General features: G+C 44.9%; 1 protein-coding gene across 4 annotated transcripts in view; it reads left to right on the plus strand.

Moving 5' to 3' along the window:
• The window catches only part of FRMD4A (FERM domain containing 4A), a 319,692-nt gene that overhangs the window by 110,481 nt on the left and 191,527 nt on the right, over window positions 1–17,684 (plus strand). For all 4 annotated transcript variants that reach the window (XM_041767383.1, XM_041767382.1, XM_041767386.1 and 1 more), the window contains exon 2: window positions 15,550–15,615. In XM_041767383.1, coding sequence (XP_041623317.1) covers window positions 15,550–15,615 — 66 coding nt within the window. The remainder of the gene's footprint in view (window positions 1–15,549; window positions 15,616–17,684) is intronic.

Consider the following 17,684-nt stretch of genomic DNA (forward strand, 5'->3'; position numbering starts at 1 on the left):
GACTAGCAGATACAACATAACATCTTTACTTCTGAACCGCTCACTGGTGATATGTACCCCGGATATTTTTAGATCTACCATTTGCCAAACGGCCAGTGCATTTCAAGACACTGTTATTTCCTGTGACAGCTCTTCTAGGGGGTGGCTTGTGGACCGTGGGTTGAAAGGAGGGGTGAGGGACCCTCTTTGGTTTTGGAATCCTCTCCCTTCCTCCTCTGCACCCCCTCCATTTCCCTTCCTTTCCCAGCTTCTTGCCCCCTACCGCCACCCCTCCTTTTTAAGTGGTATTAAGGAAGAAATGGAACAGTTCTAGAAACTCGTCGTGTGCCGGGTGCTATGGCAGCAGAATGAGCCCCATGAGCAGGTCTCCAGGAGGGTCTGGGGTGGCTCATGGGGCAGCCAGCCAGTGCTGAAACCTCCAACAAGATGAACAGAGGAAGGGAGCTGCCAGCGCAGCTCCAGCTCGCAGCTCCAGCTCGTGCAAGTGTGGAGAGTCCCTGCCAGGCCTCTCCAGCAGAATCCTTTCCAGAGAGCTCTGTTATGTAAATATCCAGGCAGCAGCCTGGATTGACTGCCCCATACAGATGTCAAAGATAGCTGCAAAAACTTCCCTTAATGCAAGCACTTCAGGTTCCTAAGCTCTCCAGACACCTCTTTTATTGGGGCATTTGGCCAGGGAGGGTGAGAGCTTGCTGCTATCTCTAGAAGCTGGACGGTGGCTTTCTGGATGGAGTCATCTTGGTCTCCAGATGCACTTTGCTGGGATACCACTGGAAGTTTGGTCTGATTTAAGCATGCATCGCAAAAGGATCAGCTGTTGGGCTGGAATGCTTCCTTCCGAACCAGAGGACTTGGCATCTGAGCCCTAGGCCCCTGGATTCAGATGTCACAGGCACAAGTGGCTGCTCTGTATCCCATGCAGGTTCTGTGAAAGCAGGTGGGCCATGCCGAAGAGGTGGCTTTCTCCCACTGTGTTTCAAGAGTCACCTAAGAAGGGAATTCCAAAGACCCAAGAATAGATTTGCAGTAGCTTGCAGATGGTCTTGAATACTCTTTTCTGCCTCCTACATCCCCAGGGATAATGGCGAGTTTTCTGTAGTTATACACAAAGGAGCTTGTTTATGTGAAGGAAAACCCATTCCCAAACTATGTGGCAAGAGGCCCCAGCTACCAGTGATGGCAGGTTGACAGCAGGGCTACTCATTTGACATGTGGTCCTGTATTTATGAAGAATGCAGGTGTTCTGTCTGGGTTTTGGGGTATGTTCCTCCAGAACAGGCAAATGAAAACATATCTCACTGAATGCAAAATTAAGTTGTATAGTACCTATATTTTGGAGTTGTCCTTGAAATGGCATATAAGGATATACGTTATTTGAATATATATTTGTTAATTCATATAAAATTATGTATTGAGTGCCTGTTATGATAGTCATGTGATTCTGTTTCAATCATAGATATATAATATCATTTTAACATCAACCAAATGCTTTCAGTAAAAATGTGATAACCCATTGCTTCATAAGACCCATGGTTGTAGTAGTGTGATCTCATCCCACTAATCACAATATAAGCAAAAATTGAAAACAAAATTTAATTTAAAATGACAGATTGAATTAGACATTGGAGCAAAATAGGCAAATTCATGTTACCAAGGAAATGTCATTGAGGTCCTTGGTTATTAAATACATGAATATCAATCCAGTGACAGATGCTTGTAACCAACCACTCTACGGCATGTATTTTGAATAGAGGACGTCTGCTTGCATATCTATACAAAGAAAATGGGTAGGGAAAAAAGGTAGAATAATGTGTTCATGCCTAGCACTCTGCAGTGTGATTTTTAAAAAAAACTCTTTTGAAGCAGGAAATGGATGTTGCCAACATTTGGTTCATCAAATGTAATATTGTAACAGGAGCATTGTAAATAAATACATGGGGGCGCCTAGGTGGCTCAGTGATTGAGGGTCTGCCTTTGGCTCAGGTCCTGATCCCTGGGTCATGGGATCGAGTCCTGCATCTGGCTCCCCTGCAGGGAGCCAGCTTCTCCCTCTCCCTATGTCTCTGCCTCTCTCTGTGTGTCTCTAATGAATAAATAAAAATCTTAAAAAAAATGTTTTTTAAATCTTTAAAAAATAAGTAAAGACATGGGCTATTAGAATGAACTTTTTTTTTTTTTTTTGAATTCTTGTCTGTATTTGTGCACATATATCCGTAACGTACCTTAGGGTGTGACTGTCCCGCCTTCCTCTGGAGTTCAGTAATCCTTTCTTACAGTGTCCCTGGCTAAAGGCCTTCTGGCCCCTTTCTGATCGCATATAGTGATGATGGGGCAGCCCTTTCCATTTTGAACAATAATGCTTGTTTAAACGTTCTCCCTTCTGTTGAATTCACATGTGTCTTCTAGAACGTGTCTCATTGATTCCATTTCTGCCCGCCAAAGCACAGTTCTTCTCTCTCTTCATTAAAGTATTAAATTTAATCATCAGATTTTAAAATTATTAAATTAGCCAGTCCCCACTTCCAGGCATGTCCAGTTGAATTTATATGTTATCTCTGTGGAATCCACCATTGTCTCCCTTTTCTCTCATTGATGTGTCTTGGCAGGGACAATAGCTTGTGCAGGGTTACCCTAACACTGCAGCCTTTGCTGGTTAGGCTGGTACGCGGTTTTCCTGTCAGCCCTGAGAAGACACAGTTTCCAGATCTTTACCCAATCTGATTATTCTTGTTTGCCATACTCCACTTTCTTCCATTTCCTGTGTCAAATATGGTGCCCAGAATGAACACAGATGTCCAGAAATGGTTTAACCATGGTGGAGTGTGGGAGGCTTCTTAATTCCATTATTCAGGAAGTTATGCTTCCAGCCTGTGAACTAAGAATAGGATCCCAAACTATAAATAATATGATCCCAGCTGTTAAATTTTGAAGCTACCATCTAAACCTCCCCATCAACTGTACATTTGGTCAGCACACTTTCTTTGTTTGGTTATAAGTCATTGAGGGTAATACAGATATGGAGAAAGACAGCTTATATTTAGTATTTCCTTACAGTTTTCTTTAGACATTGAACCTCAACACTTGCACTTAGTACCCTCTTTCCAGACTCCCGTTTCCACATCAATTAGGATTGAAATTGACTTGAAAACGATGTTCAGGGGCGCCTGGGTGGCTCAGTCAGTTAAACATCTAATTCTGGCTCAGGTCATGATCCTAGAGTCCTGGGATCAAGCCCCACATTGGGCTCCCTGCTCTGCGGGGAGTCTGCTTCCGTTTCTGCCTCTGCTCCTCCCCCTACTCCTCCTCTATGTCTCTCTCTCAAACAAATAAATAAAATCTGGGATGCCTGGGTGGCTCAGCAGTTGAGTGTCTGCCTTTGGCCCAGGGTGTGATCCTGGAGTCCCAGGCTCGAGTCCCACATTGGGCTCCCTACATGGAGCATGCCTCTCCTTCTGCCTATGTCTCTGCCTCTCTGTGTCTCTCATGAATAAATGAATAAAATCTTTTAAAAAATAAATAAATAAAATCTTTTTTTTAATATTTTTTTAAAGTTTTTTTTATTTATTTATGATAGTCACAGAGAGAGAGAGAGGCAGAGTCACAGGCAGAGGGAGAAGCAGGCTCCATGCACCAGGAGCCCGACGTGGGATTCGATCCCCGGTCTCCAGGATTGCGCCCTGGGCCAAAGGCAGGCTCCAAACCGCTGCACCACCCAGGGATCCCCCAAATAAATAAAATCTTAAAAAGAAAAAAAAAAAAGAAAATGATGTTCTTTGGCTCCTTACTATTTCACCTTATACCACCCTCAGGCCATTGAATATATGGATATCTCTTGTCATCTTTTTTTTTTTTTTTAATTTATTCATGAGAGAGACACAGAAAGAGAGAGAGAGAGAGAGAGAGAGGGAGAAGCAGGCTCCATGCAGGGACCCCAATGTGAGACTCGATCCTAGGACTCCAGGATCATGCCCTGGGCCGAAGGCAGGCACTAAACCGCTGAGCCACCCAGGGATCCCCTTCTTGTCTTCTTAAATAGGGTTCTCTACCTGGTTTTCTCACTGCTCCTAGTCTACCCACCACTCTCTGTTCTCACCTCTTCTGCATAGTCTATGTTTCCAGAACATGCCTTTTCTCTCCCATCCCAGATCTTCTTTCGTCAGGCTGCTTCTGCCAGGTGTCCTGTTGTTCACGTACTACTTCCTCACCTGAGTGTTGACCAGTCCTCCAGGTGTGAGTTACGGTCCTTCCCACCCTCTGCCCAGAACATCCTATGCCCTCCCCGTCATCACACCGTTTACACTGTAATGGCCTATTAACTTTGGTATTTCCTCTGTGGGATATAGAAGCTGATTAAATATAGGAACAAAATCATGTTCATCATTATATATCTAATAAGATGCCCTGCACATAATACTGTACCATAAACACTTGCTGAATGAACATACACGGTGGTGGACATTGTCATATATCACCCTTTAACCTGCCTTCTCTGTATTTCATTAGGGTGGGTCGGTCACTCGATTACTTTCTAGATGCCTGGAGACAGAGATACATCTCTTCTCCAGAGGAGAAATGACCCCACCAAAGGATAGGAACTTTTCTAGCCATTTGCAGTATAATTTTATTTCCTGTAGGGTATTAGTAACTTTCGAATTAATTTGTAATTATCTACTAATTAAATAGTTTTATTTTTAACACATTAACCCTTTGTTGTGGTTGCTAATCACCCTTCCCCCCAAAATTTGCAGTTGCTTTTTCTTTTTGCTTAGGGTGTTTGTGAAGTAAAATTGCTTTTTTTAATTGAAGTGTTTTTAAGGTAGTCCACTGTATACATTTTCCCCTTTGGGCCCAGCCCCTTTTGTGCTTAGAATGCCCTACTAAGTAATTACCTATTTTTAATACTAACTTTATAAACCCTATGAGGAATTTGTCTGGAGGAAGGAGGTGCAGTTAGTTTCTATCATACTAGCTAGCCCCACTGTATTGCTTCTTGCTCAAGAAGATTGAAACCAACCCAGAACTGAGTAGTTCAGGGGTTCATCTTTTAACCAAGATGGATTGGCTCCAGACAACAAAAACATTCCTCCTCTCACTTGTCTTGCTTTGAATCTATCTTTAAAGGTTCTTTGATTGTTCTTAAACTTGGGTTATTTCAGATGTCACCTTTGGTTTTCCAGCCCAGTCCTGTCAGCCTGTGACCCTCTAAAAGTATTCGTCGTATTTGTACAGAATATAACTCACTGTGCACCCTTGACATGTTGCATATGTTACGCCAAAAATCTCATCTCCTTTGGGAGTTCTCTGTGCAAATACTCCATGTTCTTTGGATACCTCACTCCTCATTCTCTCGTTCAGTTTTATTTTTGTTGTTATGAAATTTTTACTTGTAAAGTCTCTCTCATAAAAACAATATTGTTTTGGGTCCATTGAGGCAGCCTTTTTTTTTTTTTCCCTTCTGGACTTTTAAAAACTTTCCCTTGTGTCTGGGGTCCTTGTCTGACCACTCCATCCTCTTTTCCTACTATAAAAATTCCAAGTACAATCCCCAAAGCCAAAGAAAGAGTAGATATCTGCCTTTTCCTTTGGAAAAAGCATCCTCATTCTACTCCAGGACTCTGCCACTAAGATACTAGAGCCAGAACTCCACACGACCGAGAACGTGTGTCATTTTCTCGCATCTGTCGTCAAGGGGCACAGTGGGACATTAGCTAGATATGTAGGTTCTTGCTGCATCTTTGATGTTTTGTTTCATCCGGGTTTATACCTCACTCAGCTGCCTTTAAGGAATGTCTGCATGGACACCTCTGCTGTGAACGGCGTGTGAGTAGGAATAATACCCCGAACCTGCCCAAAGAGACAGGTGCAAGAGCTTTCATCTCTTGCACTAACATAGCAGACTGTGGCCTGGCAGTGCTTGCCATCCAGCCAGCATTGACCCAAGAGTCATGCACTGACTTTCCCAAACCCCCTTTCTTAGGCTTATTCCATGTTCCTTATGTCAGCTCTCTGTTGGTGATTGCCAGCTAGCACAGGATGACTCTGGGAGGTGCTATTGCTGGGGAGAAGGACTGGCTGTCCAGACACCCTGTCTGGATGAAGTGCCCCCTCTATGTGTGCCCAGGGCCCTACAGAGCCCTGCTCTGTGAAGGCCTGGCACTTGCTCAGTGCAGGGGACAGCCGCCCGAGTGAAGCCTGTCCACACCCGCCTCCTACCCACCCTGCCACAGAGCAAAATATCTTGTGTGAGCGGATGGAAAACCATCCTGGGTTGGGGGTGGGAGGGAGGTATGCTGTCTGCTATGTTTCTGACACTCCTGCTCAGATGAGCCTCGAAACCCCTGACTGGAAACTTCTAAAGGTAATATTAATTGAGAGCCTTCTTCGCACCAAGCAGAGTTCCACACTCTTTACCTACAGTACCTCCCAGCAGCCCCTCGGGGGTGGCACTGTGATGGCCTCAGTTATCTAGTCTAGGGAAGTGTGACCCAAGCTGGTGAGGTGATGTGCACAGGTTCACCCCCAACTCGCTCATGGTGAAGCCAGCATAAAACACAAAGCCACACAGTCAGGCTCTGAGCCAGGCTCCCATCCTCTGTGCATCCCGGGGGGTCGGGCAGGGCAGGGCAGCAGGGAGCACACGGTACCTGGCCTCAGGCCTGCGTTGGTGGCCAGAGAGAGGGGGTGGGCGGGGGGAAAGTGTGAGCATCAGCAGAGCTGGGTGTGGAAGAACGAACAAAGGTAAATGCTCATCTCTCCCTCAAGACAGCCTCTGAGGAGGGGGACCGTGGTTCTTTGGGTCACCACTGTGTCCCTGGCACCTGGCTCAGTGCATGGCCAAGAGCAGACAGGCAGGGAGGGTCCTTGGAGTACGTGAGTGAAGAGAGTGTTTCCAGGCAGAGGCACAGCTCAGCCAAGCCCAGAGGCAAGGCAGAGGGTGGCCCTCACAGGAACAGGATTTAGAAGTCCGGATGGCCAAGGGGACAGGAAAGGAGAGCATTTGAAAAACTTGCTCTGGCAAGGCAAGCCTGATCTCAGAGGGCTTGTTATCATCAAACATTCCAATGTCCCCCTTTCACAGCTGGTAGCAGCAATGCACAGTGAAGGAGAGAGAACCACCCTGTCAGGCATCACCTGCTCGGGCCCTTACGCCCTGAGGCCTGCTCTCCAGACCTGCACAGGAGTCCACTCTATTCAGTCCCCGCTTCTGTTTCCTGTGGGTTTCTTTCTTTTTTTTTTTTTTTTTTTTTTAAGATTTTTAAAATGTATTTATTCATGAGAGACAGAGACAGAGAGAGAGAGGCAGAGACACAGGCAGAGGGAGAAGCAGGCTCCATGCAGGGAGCCTGACGTGGGACTTGATCCCGGGACTCCAGGACCACACCCTGGGCTGAAGGCGACGCTAAACTGCTAAGCTACTCGGGCTGCCCTCCTGTGGGTTTCTATTTGGATGGCATCAGACCCCCAGCTCCCTTTCCTCTGTAAGGAGTAGGCTATAGTCCCTTCCCAGCCCTTCTCCAAATAATAAGAGGAATGGCAGTAATAATAGCCAGGTGTGGAGAGGATTCAGCCTCTCTGTGTCTTCAGAGGCTCGGGTGCAGAACCAGCGTGTGGGCTGCAGAAGGCTGCAGGTGCGTGGTGAGCGGGGTGAGGAAGTGTTCACACGTGGAGACGAACGAAAGCCCGTCTGCAGAAGGTGCTCTAGCAGAGCCCGAGTGCCACAATCCAGTTACCGCTCTCTAGGCGTCCAGCTAGTTGGAGGGAAATGCGGAAAGCCCTGTGCCGTCCAGAGCCTTGGATATGTCACCACACATAAGCTCATCGAAGTGAGCTTCCTGCTCTGCTCACCAGGTCGGTGTCCGTGGTATAGAGCCAGCCTGCAGAGCCCGGGCATTCGGATCTCCTGGTGTCCGTGTGCTCCTGACCGGTGACTCCTGGTGTCCGTGTGCTCCTGACCGGTGACCGTTGGCCTCAGAGGAGACTGTTGGCCTGTCCCACTGTGGCCCTGGGTTGCATTGACTAGACCTTTTCCATATCTGCAACGGACCTGTCTGACCTCTGCATCAAGAGCTTGTCCTCAAATTTCAATGTCTTGTTGGAAGATGGGAAGAGTACCCTTCCTTCCTCCCTCCTCCACAGTCCGCAACTTGGCACTGAGTCAGAGTTCCTGTGCACTGGAGCTTCCCGGCTGTCCTCACTGCCTATGATGAATGTCTGGGCCCATTCCTCATCTTCTAAGCTTTAGGCCCAGAGATTGTTAGTATTCCCTGACCTCTGCCCTGCAGTTCCATCTGGAGGGATTGAGATGGACTGTGCTACAGGACTTGTGGCTCCATCACACACAGCAGTGGTCTTCTGGGTGGCAGGGTCCAGGCTAGAAAGTTGCATGCCAGAGCAGCGGCCCTGCACTGCCCCCAAGCCCTGAGTGTGCCCATGACATCCCAACTTCTCTTCCTACATGATGGGAGAAAGCCCCAGGTCCTTTTACTGAAGGTAGAAGCAGCATCCGAGCATTCGCAGCCCCAAAACCTGCTTTCCAAAGATCCTCTGGTAAAGCACAGGCCCTGCTTATGACCTTCCCAGATGCAATTGTGGAAGGTTGAGCTTTGAAGAATGCAGGGCTATTTCAACTTTTATAATCCATCGAGTTGCCATGTGAATTTGTTTCTAGCAGAGCCACTCACTTAATCACTTTCGTCTGGGTTTGATAAGTTACAACTGTATTCAGCAGCCAGGAGCCTCGAGGACATGCCTCTGTGTTTCCTTCTTTTAAATCCAGGAGACTCATGGTCAAGACAGAGGTGAAACAATTCGCCAGAGGACATAGGGCAAAATAGGGACAAGGTCATTCTCTAAATCAGACTTCTGACGTCTAGCACCGTGGGTCTCCATCCCGTCGGGGTAAGTTGTACTAAAAGTGGGCAAAACACCTAAAGATTATGGGCAGAGACTCCCCATGCCTGTTACGAAATTATAAAATTACATTATGATAATTTAATTTGTTCTATCTGGCATTTCCATGGTACAGGCTAAGTGTGAGTAGCAGCAAATGGATGCATATTTTCAGTAAATTTTAATTTGCCCGAAGGCCTTTCTGTGTATTCACGGTGAGTTGAATTTCTGGAGGCCGCTGTGAATGTATCTCATTCAAATATCTCCTGGATGTGATAGCTTTATGATTCTTGAGACTTTGTGAGCCTGTGGCTTTCTGGTACCTTCACTGGGTCGTTGGGCCTTCGTTAGCCTGAGAGGAAACTGAAGTGGAGAGAGGAATGTAACATGCTGAGGTGACCCCAAGAGAGCAGAAGCTCCAACAGTGAGTCGCACTGGGAAGTTGTAGTCATGTTTCTGGAATTTCCTTGTGAGCCACAGAACGGCCCAGGTCAAAGGGCGGATTGTGAGGTGCTGCCGTAGCACATCCGCCCGTCTGGCTGCCTTGGGATGCTCTGTGGTTTAACGGACCAGGCTAGGAGGGGAGGTTTGTCTCTGTGTTTGGGCTGTGGCTGGGATGCTTTGGAAATCTGAAATTTCTATTTGATGGTAGAATTTTAAAGGATAGGATTCCAGGTTTGGGGTGGGGTGGGGAGTAGTGATAACTTTCCTAAACACAGCACATTCTGGAAGTTTCAATAGTTCCCTTTATACAGTCCTAGTGAGGCTTTGATATTTCTTCTTTTATTGTCTCAGGAAGTTACCATCTCTAAGATGAATATGAGTCACAGCACAGTGACTTACTGTATGGAGATGAACCACGAGGACATGTGGAAAGTAGGTTCAAAGCCGTATTCGCAGGCCGTGTACCTTGCCTCCTGGCCCCGTGCTCACCCGGCCCTTACCCCACTCCCCGGTGCCTCGGGGATAACCGGCTCCGTATAAAGGAAATGTAATGGTAACATGTGCTGATAAGATGTCTTTTAGTCTTTCTTTTTTGAAAGCCTTGTGCGTTTGTGAGCTCAGAATCAGTGACCCCGTATAGTCGTTTGTCCCACTGCGTTAGAGTCCAGTGAAAATGTTATCAGCCGTGGAACGAGGTGTGTGTACCCTGGTGTGTGACTTAATTGGCAAAGGACAAGAAGCAAGAGAGGGGCGACATCCAGGCAGTGGCTCAGAGAGCAGGAGGGAGCGAGAGGGAGAGGTGGTTATGTCGAGAACCGAATGGTAATGCAAAGCATATGAAGATGGGCGTTTACTTAGTTTTGAATGTGAAGACAAAAGGTTCCTAATAAAACGTGTTCGCACGTGCTGAACTTGGTAGCCTGCCCTTCTCCACAGAAGGCATCTGAAAACTACCGTTTGGGGGACTTTGTCATTGCTAGTTAATTACTGTTTCTGTTTTACTAATGCCCTGGAGGCCGCATCTGGACAGTGGTCCCTTGCACCAGCAGGAATATACCAGGATGTTGTAGAAGGAAAGATGCCCTCAGACAGAGATATTTATACATCTCCCCTCTTTTCAGGGTCTGTGCTCCCTGAGCAACTTCTTTTTTTTTTTTTTTTTTTTAAGATTTTATTTCTTTATTCATGAGAGAGGCAGAGACATAGGCAGAGGGAGAAGCAGGCTCCCCTGGGGGAACCTGATATGGGACTTGATCCCAAGATCCCTGGATCACACCCTGAGCCAAAGGCAGACACTCAACCACTGAACCACCCTGGCATCCCCGTGAGCAACTTCTGATCGCAGTTGGCTTCCCATTCATTCCACCTGCAGGGGGAGAATATGTCAGACCTTCCACCTCCAGTATTCTGACCTGTGTGACAATTGTAATTCTCATTCGTAAACTAATTGATTTGATTTGATACGTTAAAACCATAGGCAATCTAAAACGAATTCATTGGGAACAAAGCTTCTCAAGATCCTTTTCCTATGGCTGACCTCAAATACTGTCGTTCATTTTTCGAGATAAAGTTTCTTTTTTCTAAATTTTTTAACTGAAAAAAAAAAAAAAAGTGTTTGGATGGGATGGGAGGGAACTACCCATTAGCCTACTCCCCTAGCACATCAGCTATTTATTTTATTTTTGTCTCCCAATTCCTGTCCAAATGCATGGTAATTTTATTGGCCGCCTTTATAGTACAGTCCACATAGCATTTCATATTCTGCTATGCTCACTTAAGCTAGTATCGTATATGCATTTCTCTGTTTATGAATAACCTTCCTGATTCCGTGTGTGTCTTAACAGCAAAGTTGGATCAATGGAGTGGACACCTCACTTCCAAAATAACACTTTTCTGTGTATCCTTTGGAATCACAGTGCATTTGGCAGGCCCGTGCTTGGTGTAGAATTGTATTGTAGCAAGACGATTTCTGTTGGAGTGGTAGCCAGCTGACATCTACAAGAAGCCTTGTTCTCCAAAAGGATTTCCTCTGAGGGGGATGCCAATGCTGCAATTGTGCATGAGCAGCTGAAAATGAAAACAAGCAAAGCAGTATTATTTTACAATTGTTAGTATTCAAAAGAAAATTTCAGTATGCGTGGAAAGCCAGACAAAGCTACAGATGTCCACTCTGTCCCCGTACACACCCAGAATGGTAAACCTTTTCTCAACTGATGAGAACAGGATACTCCAGTCTTCCTTCAATATGAAACAACAAACCATCCCCCCCTTTGAGAAAAAAAAAAAAAAACAAAACCAGCAGCACCGTCAAAAGACAGGCGTACTTTCAAAAACATGATGATTCAAAGTTGAGTTTCCGTTTGGACGCACTTCTCTGGACTGCCTTTTTTTCAGGGACGTTTTGCCTTCCAAAAGAGAGGCAGCTTATAAATTCTCCTGTTTAAAATAGGGAGCATGCTTATTTAAAAAATTCCCCAGAACTGAAAATTGAGGCTTTTTTTTTTTTTTTAAGAGAAGAATGAGCTTGGAAAACTCTGAGTAGATCTTAACATCTTGGTGTATAGTTTATTCCTTCAACTGCTGAGCAGATAAGGTGAGATTATTTAACGGAATGAGAATTTTCTTTTTCAGATGAAAATGAGAGCCTCACAGTAAACTTCTAGGTATGGCTATGCACTCGGTGTCATGTCATGCTTTGTGTGCTTTGAAATATTTTGAGAAAATGATATGCTACCTCTTTATGATTGCAGTTAAAACTTCATTTGATACAGTAATGCCTTGGCGATACCAACTTCCCTTTGTTTTTATCAGATTTATTTGAATGTGGTTAAGGAAGTCAAGAACGTGTTACGTGTTTATATCCTTAGCTTTTTAGGATTAAATGAAGCTTAAAACTGTGGGTTCTAAAGATGCTAAGGGCCAGCAGCATTTTTTAAAAAAAATTCTCTTCCGTCCCCGCCCTTCAGAGAATTTTCTGAAACCTGTAATAAATGTCTGTAAAGGAATTTCATAATAGTATGCTGGATGGTTGTAGCACTTTTCTTCCTTGAACTTCCACTGTCTTAACTTTCGGTTCTTACAATTAAGAGCTGAACTGCTGGAAATCTGTACCTTTTACACTTTGGACTCGTTTCACCAATTTCCCTCACTCCTCTCACACCCCAGCTCTGGCAACTACCAGTCTGTTCTCTGTATCCACGAATTTGGTGTTTTGTTTATTTAGATTCCACATGAGATCATTTGTCTTCCTCTGACTTAATTTCACTTAGCATCATGCCCTCAGGACACTATCCATGGTGTCACCAATGGCAAGATTTTCTTCTTTCTTTAGCTGAATAATATTCCACTGTGTACCTACACCACCTATTCTTTATCCGTTTATCCACCAATGGACACTTTGGTTTCTGTGTCTTACCAATCATACAGAATGCTGCAGTGAAAATGGGGCAACATTTATCTTTTTGAATTAGTGTTCTCCTCTTCTTCAGGTAAATACCCAGAATTGAAATTCCTGGATCATATGGTGGCTTCATTTTTAATTTTTTGAGGACCCTCCGTACTGGTTTCCACAGCGGCTACAGTAATGGGACATTCCCACCAGCAGTGCATGAGGGTTCCCTTTACTCCACATCCTCATCAATGCTTGTTATTGCTTGACTTTTTCATAATAGCCATTCTAACACATGCGAGGTTGATAACTCATTGTAGTTTTAATTTGTATTTGCCTGATGATGAGTGATGTCGAGCATCTTTTCATATGTCTGTTGGCCGTCTGTATGTCTTCTTTGGGGAAGTGTCTATTCAGATCCTTTGCCCATTTTGTTTAATAGGATCGTTTGGGGCTTTGCTATTGAGTCATCTGCATTTGTTATATATTTATTAATAATTATGGGATGCCTGAGTGGCTCAGCGGTTGACTGTCTGCCTTTGGCCCAGGGTGTGATCCTGGAGTCCTGGGATCGAGTCCCATGTCAGGCTCCCTGAATGGAGCCTGCTTCTCCCTTTGCCTGTGTCTCTGCCTCTCTCTCTGGCTCTCATGAATAAATAAAATCTAAAAAGAAAAAAAAATTAGTTATTAACCCTTTTTCAGATATATGATTGGAAAGTATTTTCTTCCATTTAGTAGGTTGTCTTTTCATTTTGTTGATGGTTTCCTTTGCCGTGCAGGAGCTCTTTTTTTTTTTTTTAACATTTGTTTTTATTTAAGTTTGATTTGCCAGCATACAGCAGGAACTTTTTATTATAATGTCTGCCCACTTATTTATTTTTTGAAGCTGATGGATTTTTAAAAATTAAGTCTATCAGCTAGGATGCCTCCTATGTGCAAAGTTGGTGGATTCTAATGGGATTGGAGCCCATTCTCCTTTTAAGGCAGTGAACAGAGTTAAGAGTTCAAAGAATGAATTGGAGTTTTCATAGACCCATCTCTTGTCCATGGCCACCAGCTTCAGCATATATGTGCAAAATGGCAGACCCTTGGAGTGAAGGTTTCCTTGGTTTTTACTCTATTTTAACCTCTGTTGAAGTGCCAGTGAGTAGGTGAAACTTCTCTTGGTGCATTTTCCAGAGCTGAGGACTGCTAGGTCATCCTTATAACTCAGATTCAAGAGACTTTATTTTGGCTCCATCCAAGCACGTGTGCTATTTTGGTTAAGATCCCAGAACTAGGGAAATCTGACTCGTTGGTAGTTGGAAGGGTTGGCTCCTTCTGAGGAAGGAATAAGAATTTTCCCACAGGAGTCCCTGCCAGCTTTGGACATGCTGACAGCGGGCAATCCCTGTTAAACAGGAAGAGAAGATGCTACCTATTGTGTCATTCCTGGAGAAAGTGCTCGTGAGAAGGGACTGCGGTGGCTGTAATGAGATGAGGCCAGGATCTGCTCATGTGCTTCCCTCCCCTTGAGCTGCGTGCAGTGGGCAAAAAAGGTGGTTTCATTGGGGGCTCTGGAGTCATAGAAAAATACACAGACCAGAAGGAAGCTTCTGGGTCTTCTGGTCTAGACGGTGAGGTTAGAGCCAGCTCTTCCCTGTTGTGAGAGCCAGTTGGTACATCTTGGGGAATTCTGCGTGCCGGTGGTAAAACATCATCATTATTAAAATCAAATTCTATGAATTTAGAGTACATTAAAAACAAAGGTAATAAGTACTCCAAACCCATCACTAACGGATAGAAAATTCCCTAATTATTTGACTATACTATCATCCACGCCCCTGGGCTTATTTAAGTCTACAGTATGTGTAGAAGATATGTTTGTCAGGACGGTAGCTTAAAATCAGACCCAGTGAAAGTATCTGGAGTGTGGCGGGACAAGTTTTGGTTAAAGTGGTGGCCAGCTGACATCAATGAGAAGCCTCATTCTTTAAAGGATTTCCTTTGAGAGCATTGCCAGGGCACTAGCAAATGCTACGAATTAAGGCTTTTTCCTCCCAGAAAGCCAATGATTCAACATTTCAGCAGCACTTCCCTGGGCTCAGCCCACTCCCTTTTGTATATGAGACGGGGCTGCAGAGATGAAGGGACACTTGTCCAAAGCCTTGCAGCCAAGATCTGACCTGGGTCTCCCCAGGCCTTTCGGGGTGCTCTTTCTCTTATGTCGCCAGCAGTGTGAGTAGGGAAAGGAGCAAGGGTTAGGGGTCAGGTATAGCCGTGACTGGCTCCTGGGTTCCTCTATCACAGGTGAAAACACTGGAGGGACTAGGTAATAAACGATTAACACAGAAATTCTGAGGAAAAGGAGTTCCCAGAAATCAGATGCAGTTCCCAGAGGGGTGCTCATCTGCTCCAGGGTGCTCAGTAAAGGGGACAAGGTGGCAGAGCCCAGATACTGAAATCTGTCCCTAATGTGTGGGGATAAAATTATTGAATGGAAGAATGATTAAAGCATGAAACACTTATCACCAGCTGGTGTTAGGTTAGGAATGTGTTTGCTAATTTATTTTAGATCTCCCCCTTAAGAATGTAAGCTCCCTGCGGACAGGAACCTTGTCTCATGTGCCGCTGTGCACCCAGCTCCCAGAATAGTGCCTGGCACGTAGGAAGTGCTCCATAAGTATTTTTGAAGGAAGGAAGGAATGAACCAGTCCTGCCACTCCTTGGCATTGTCTGGCTCCATCTCCCAGGGCAAGTTTTGCCTGGTGGAGTCCAGCACAGGGGCCCTGCTCACCCTTTGTCAGGCTGCCAGACCCTCAGTGACCATCATTTGTCTTTCTTTGTAGATGACGGAGGGCCGTCGATGTCAAGTACATCTTCTCGATGACCGGAAGCTGGAACTCCTAGTACAGGTAAATGACTTTTGGCCAACGTTTTAAGTTTCTTCTGAGGCTGGTGCGGTTTAGACTCCCAATTCAGCCGATGGGTGGGGAAGAATAAAATGTTTTTTAAATTGGTATCTGGTAGAGATAGAGAAGGGCGGCGCACCATGGCATTTCTGTGTGTGAGTGCTATTTTTGATCATTCTGTTTCTTGTACACCACGCCTAAGGCATTCAAGGCCAGATGTATATCTAACCTATTGTTGCACATCTCGAGAAAAGGAAATTCCTGGACTGCCATTAGCGATTTCTACTTGCAGGAGTTCACTATAATATAACGTAAATCCGTCTTGCTGCAACTGGAGCTGATTTGGTCATCTTTGCTACTTGGAGAGGGGTGGAAAACCATTTGCTGTTTTCAGGGTCATCTTTCATGGGTGTGGGGAAAGAGAGGCAGTCTCTTGGCTCTGTCTCCCCTCCGAGGGCTGAGTAACCCTCATCCCGTGTGTCCACATTGTGTCACCCTTGAACATCTATGTGTCCATGGACAGCAGGAAATCATTCAGTCCATCTCCAAACTGCACACCCATCAGAGTCAGAGAAGTCTGATTCTGACTGAAATCAGAGATCCTGGTCTCGTTCAGCTGACTCTTGAAAGAAATCATTTTACTTAGAGCCCTAAAGAATCACGAAGCTGCCCATCGTGATTTAAAGAACCTTAATTCCAAATCTGTTGTTGAACTCCAACTTTTATATCTGTATTTGCTTGAAATGCTCAAATGTCTACCACAGTCTTAGGGCAGTGCTCCTCATTATCCAGAACACTTTGCCAAAGAAGTTGTAGTTCATCAGTAGGTTGAAATGACACCTGCATCCTCATTCCCTGGGGAGGGATGATATTGCTGCAATGGGAAGATTTTCACAGAGAACTACTCTTATCTCATGTTCCCTTGGATTTGAAAATGTTCAAATTGCTAACTTAAAGAAGTTAATACTTTAAATTAGATTTAAATTATAAAGGCAACGTAGGGAACAGAGAAAGTAGGGAAAAGCTCATAATCACAGCACTCACTCACCTGCTAGCTTCATTTCAGCAAATTTCTTTCCAGCGTTTTTCATACTTCTGTTTCTTACATGGTTGTATTGTAATGTGTAATTGTATTTTATTTTTCCTAACATTGCGTTTTATTGGCATTTTCCAAGTTATTTAAGTTCATCTTTGTTAATATCAGCATAAATTCCAGAAATGGATATACCATTATTGTCTAATCGTTCACCCATTTGGGTACATTTAAGGCTTTTGTTTGTTTTACCGTTTCTGCTATTACCAGTAAATGTCATTAATTTATCCCTGTATATAGAGTTCTCCCGTGTTTTGGATTATGACCTTATTAGGCTAGGTTCCAAGACCTGTGGTCTTATTAAGAGTCAAACTTGTGGTTTGGATTTAGGGGGGGAGGTGAGGCAGTAGATAGTAGCTGTGAAGTGAGCAAGATTTCTCCTGTTAGCGAAATCACAAAGTGGAGCTTTCAGTTGTTAAGAATCAGCATGAAGAATTTATAGGTGAGTGCCCCAGTGTTTTTTCGATACTTATTTTTTTTTAAATCAACTCTTAGAGGCTTAGAAAGCAGCCAGTCTCTGAAACAGGAAACGAGACTTCCAAGTGGCTGTGAAGTATGGTGTGTCAGGGGAAGATGTGAGTCAGGGCATTGGAAGGTGGACTTGAATCACAGAAAAGATACTTAGTTGCTTCTGTTCATAGCTTTGGAAGGGTCATCCTCAGCCCTTCACAATCCAGAAGATGTCGAATTAAGCCAAGCAAGAGAAGTCATACTCTTCCCACCCTCTTTGGAATACATGTCACATGTTACTCCCTCTTTCTAGAACTCTGCTTCCCGTGCTTGCACCTCTATGCCTGGCTGGTTTCTGCCAAGCCTCCAGTTCACAGCCTAGAAGATGCTTTTTCCCCCAAGCTCTTGGCTCTACCTGCTGTTCCTCCCAAGTCTGGTTCTTAGCTGAGTCCCCCCACCCCCAAACATCCCTTTCACAGCACTGTCACAACTCAATGTCACAGCTCACTGTCCTTGCCTGTTTACCTTG

Source organism: Vulpes lagopus, chromosome 8 (assembly GCF_018345385.1).
Source record: "Vulpes lagopus strain Blue_001 chromosome 8, ASM1834538v1, whole genome shotgun sequence".
NCBI classification, from domain to species: Eukaryota; Metazoa; Chordata; class Mammalia; order Carnivora; family Canidae; genus Vulpes; species Vulpes lagopus.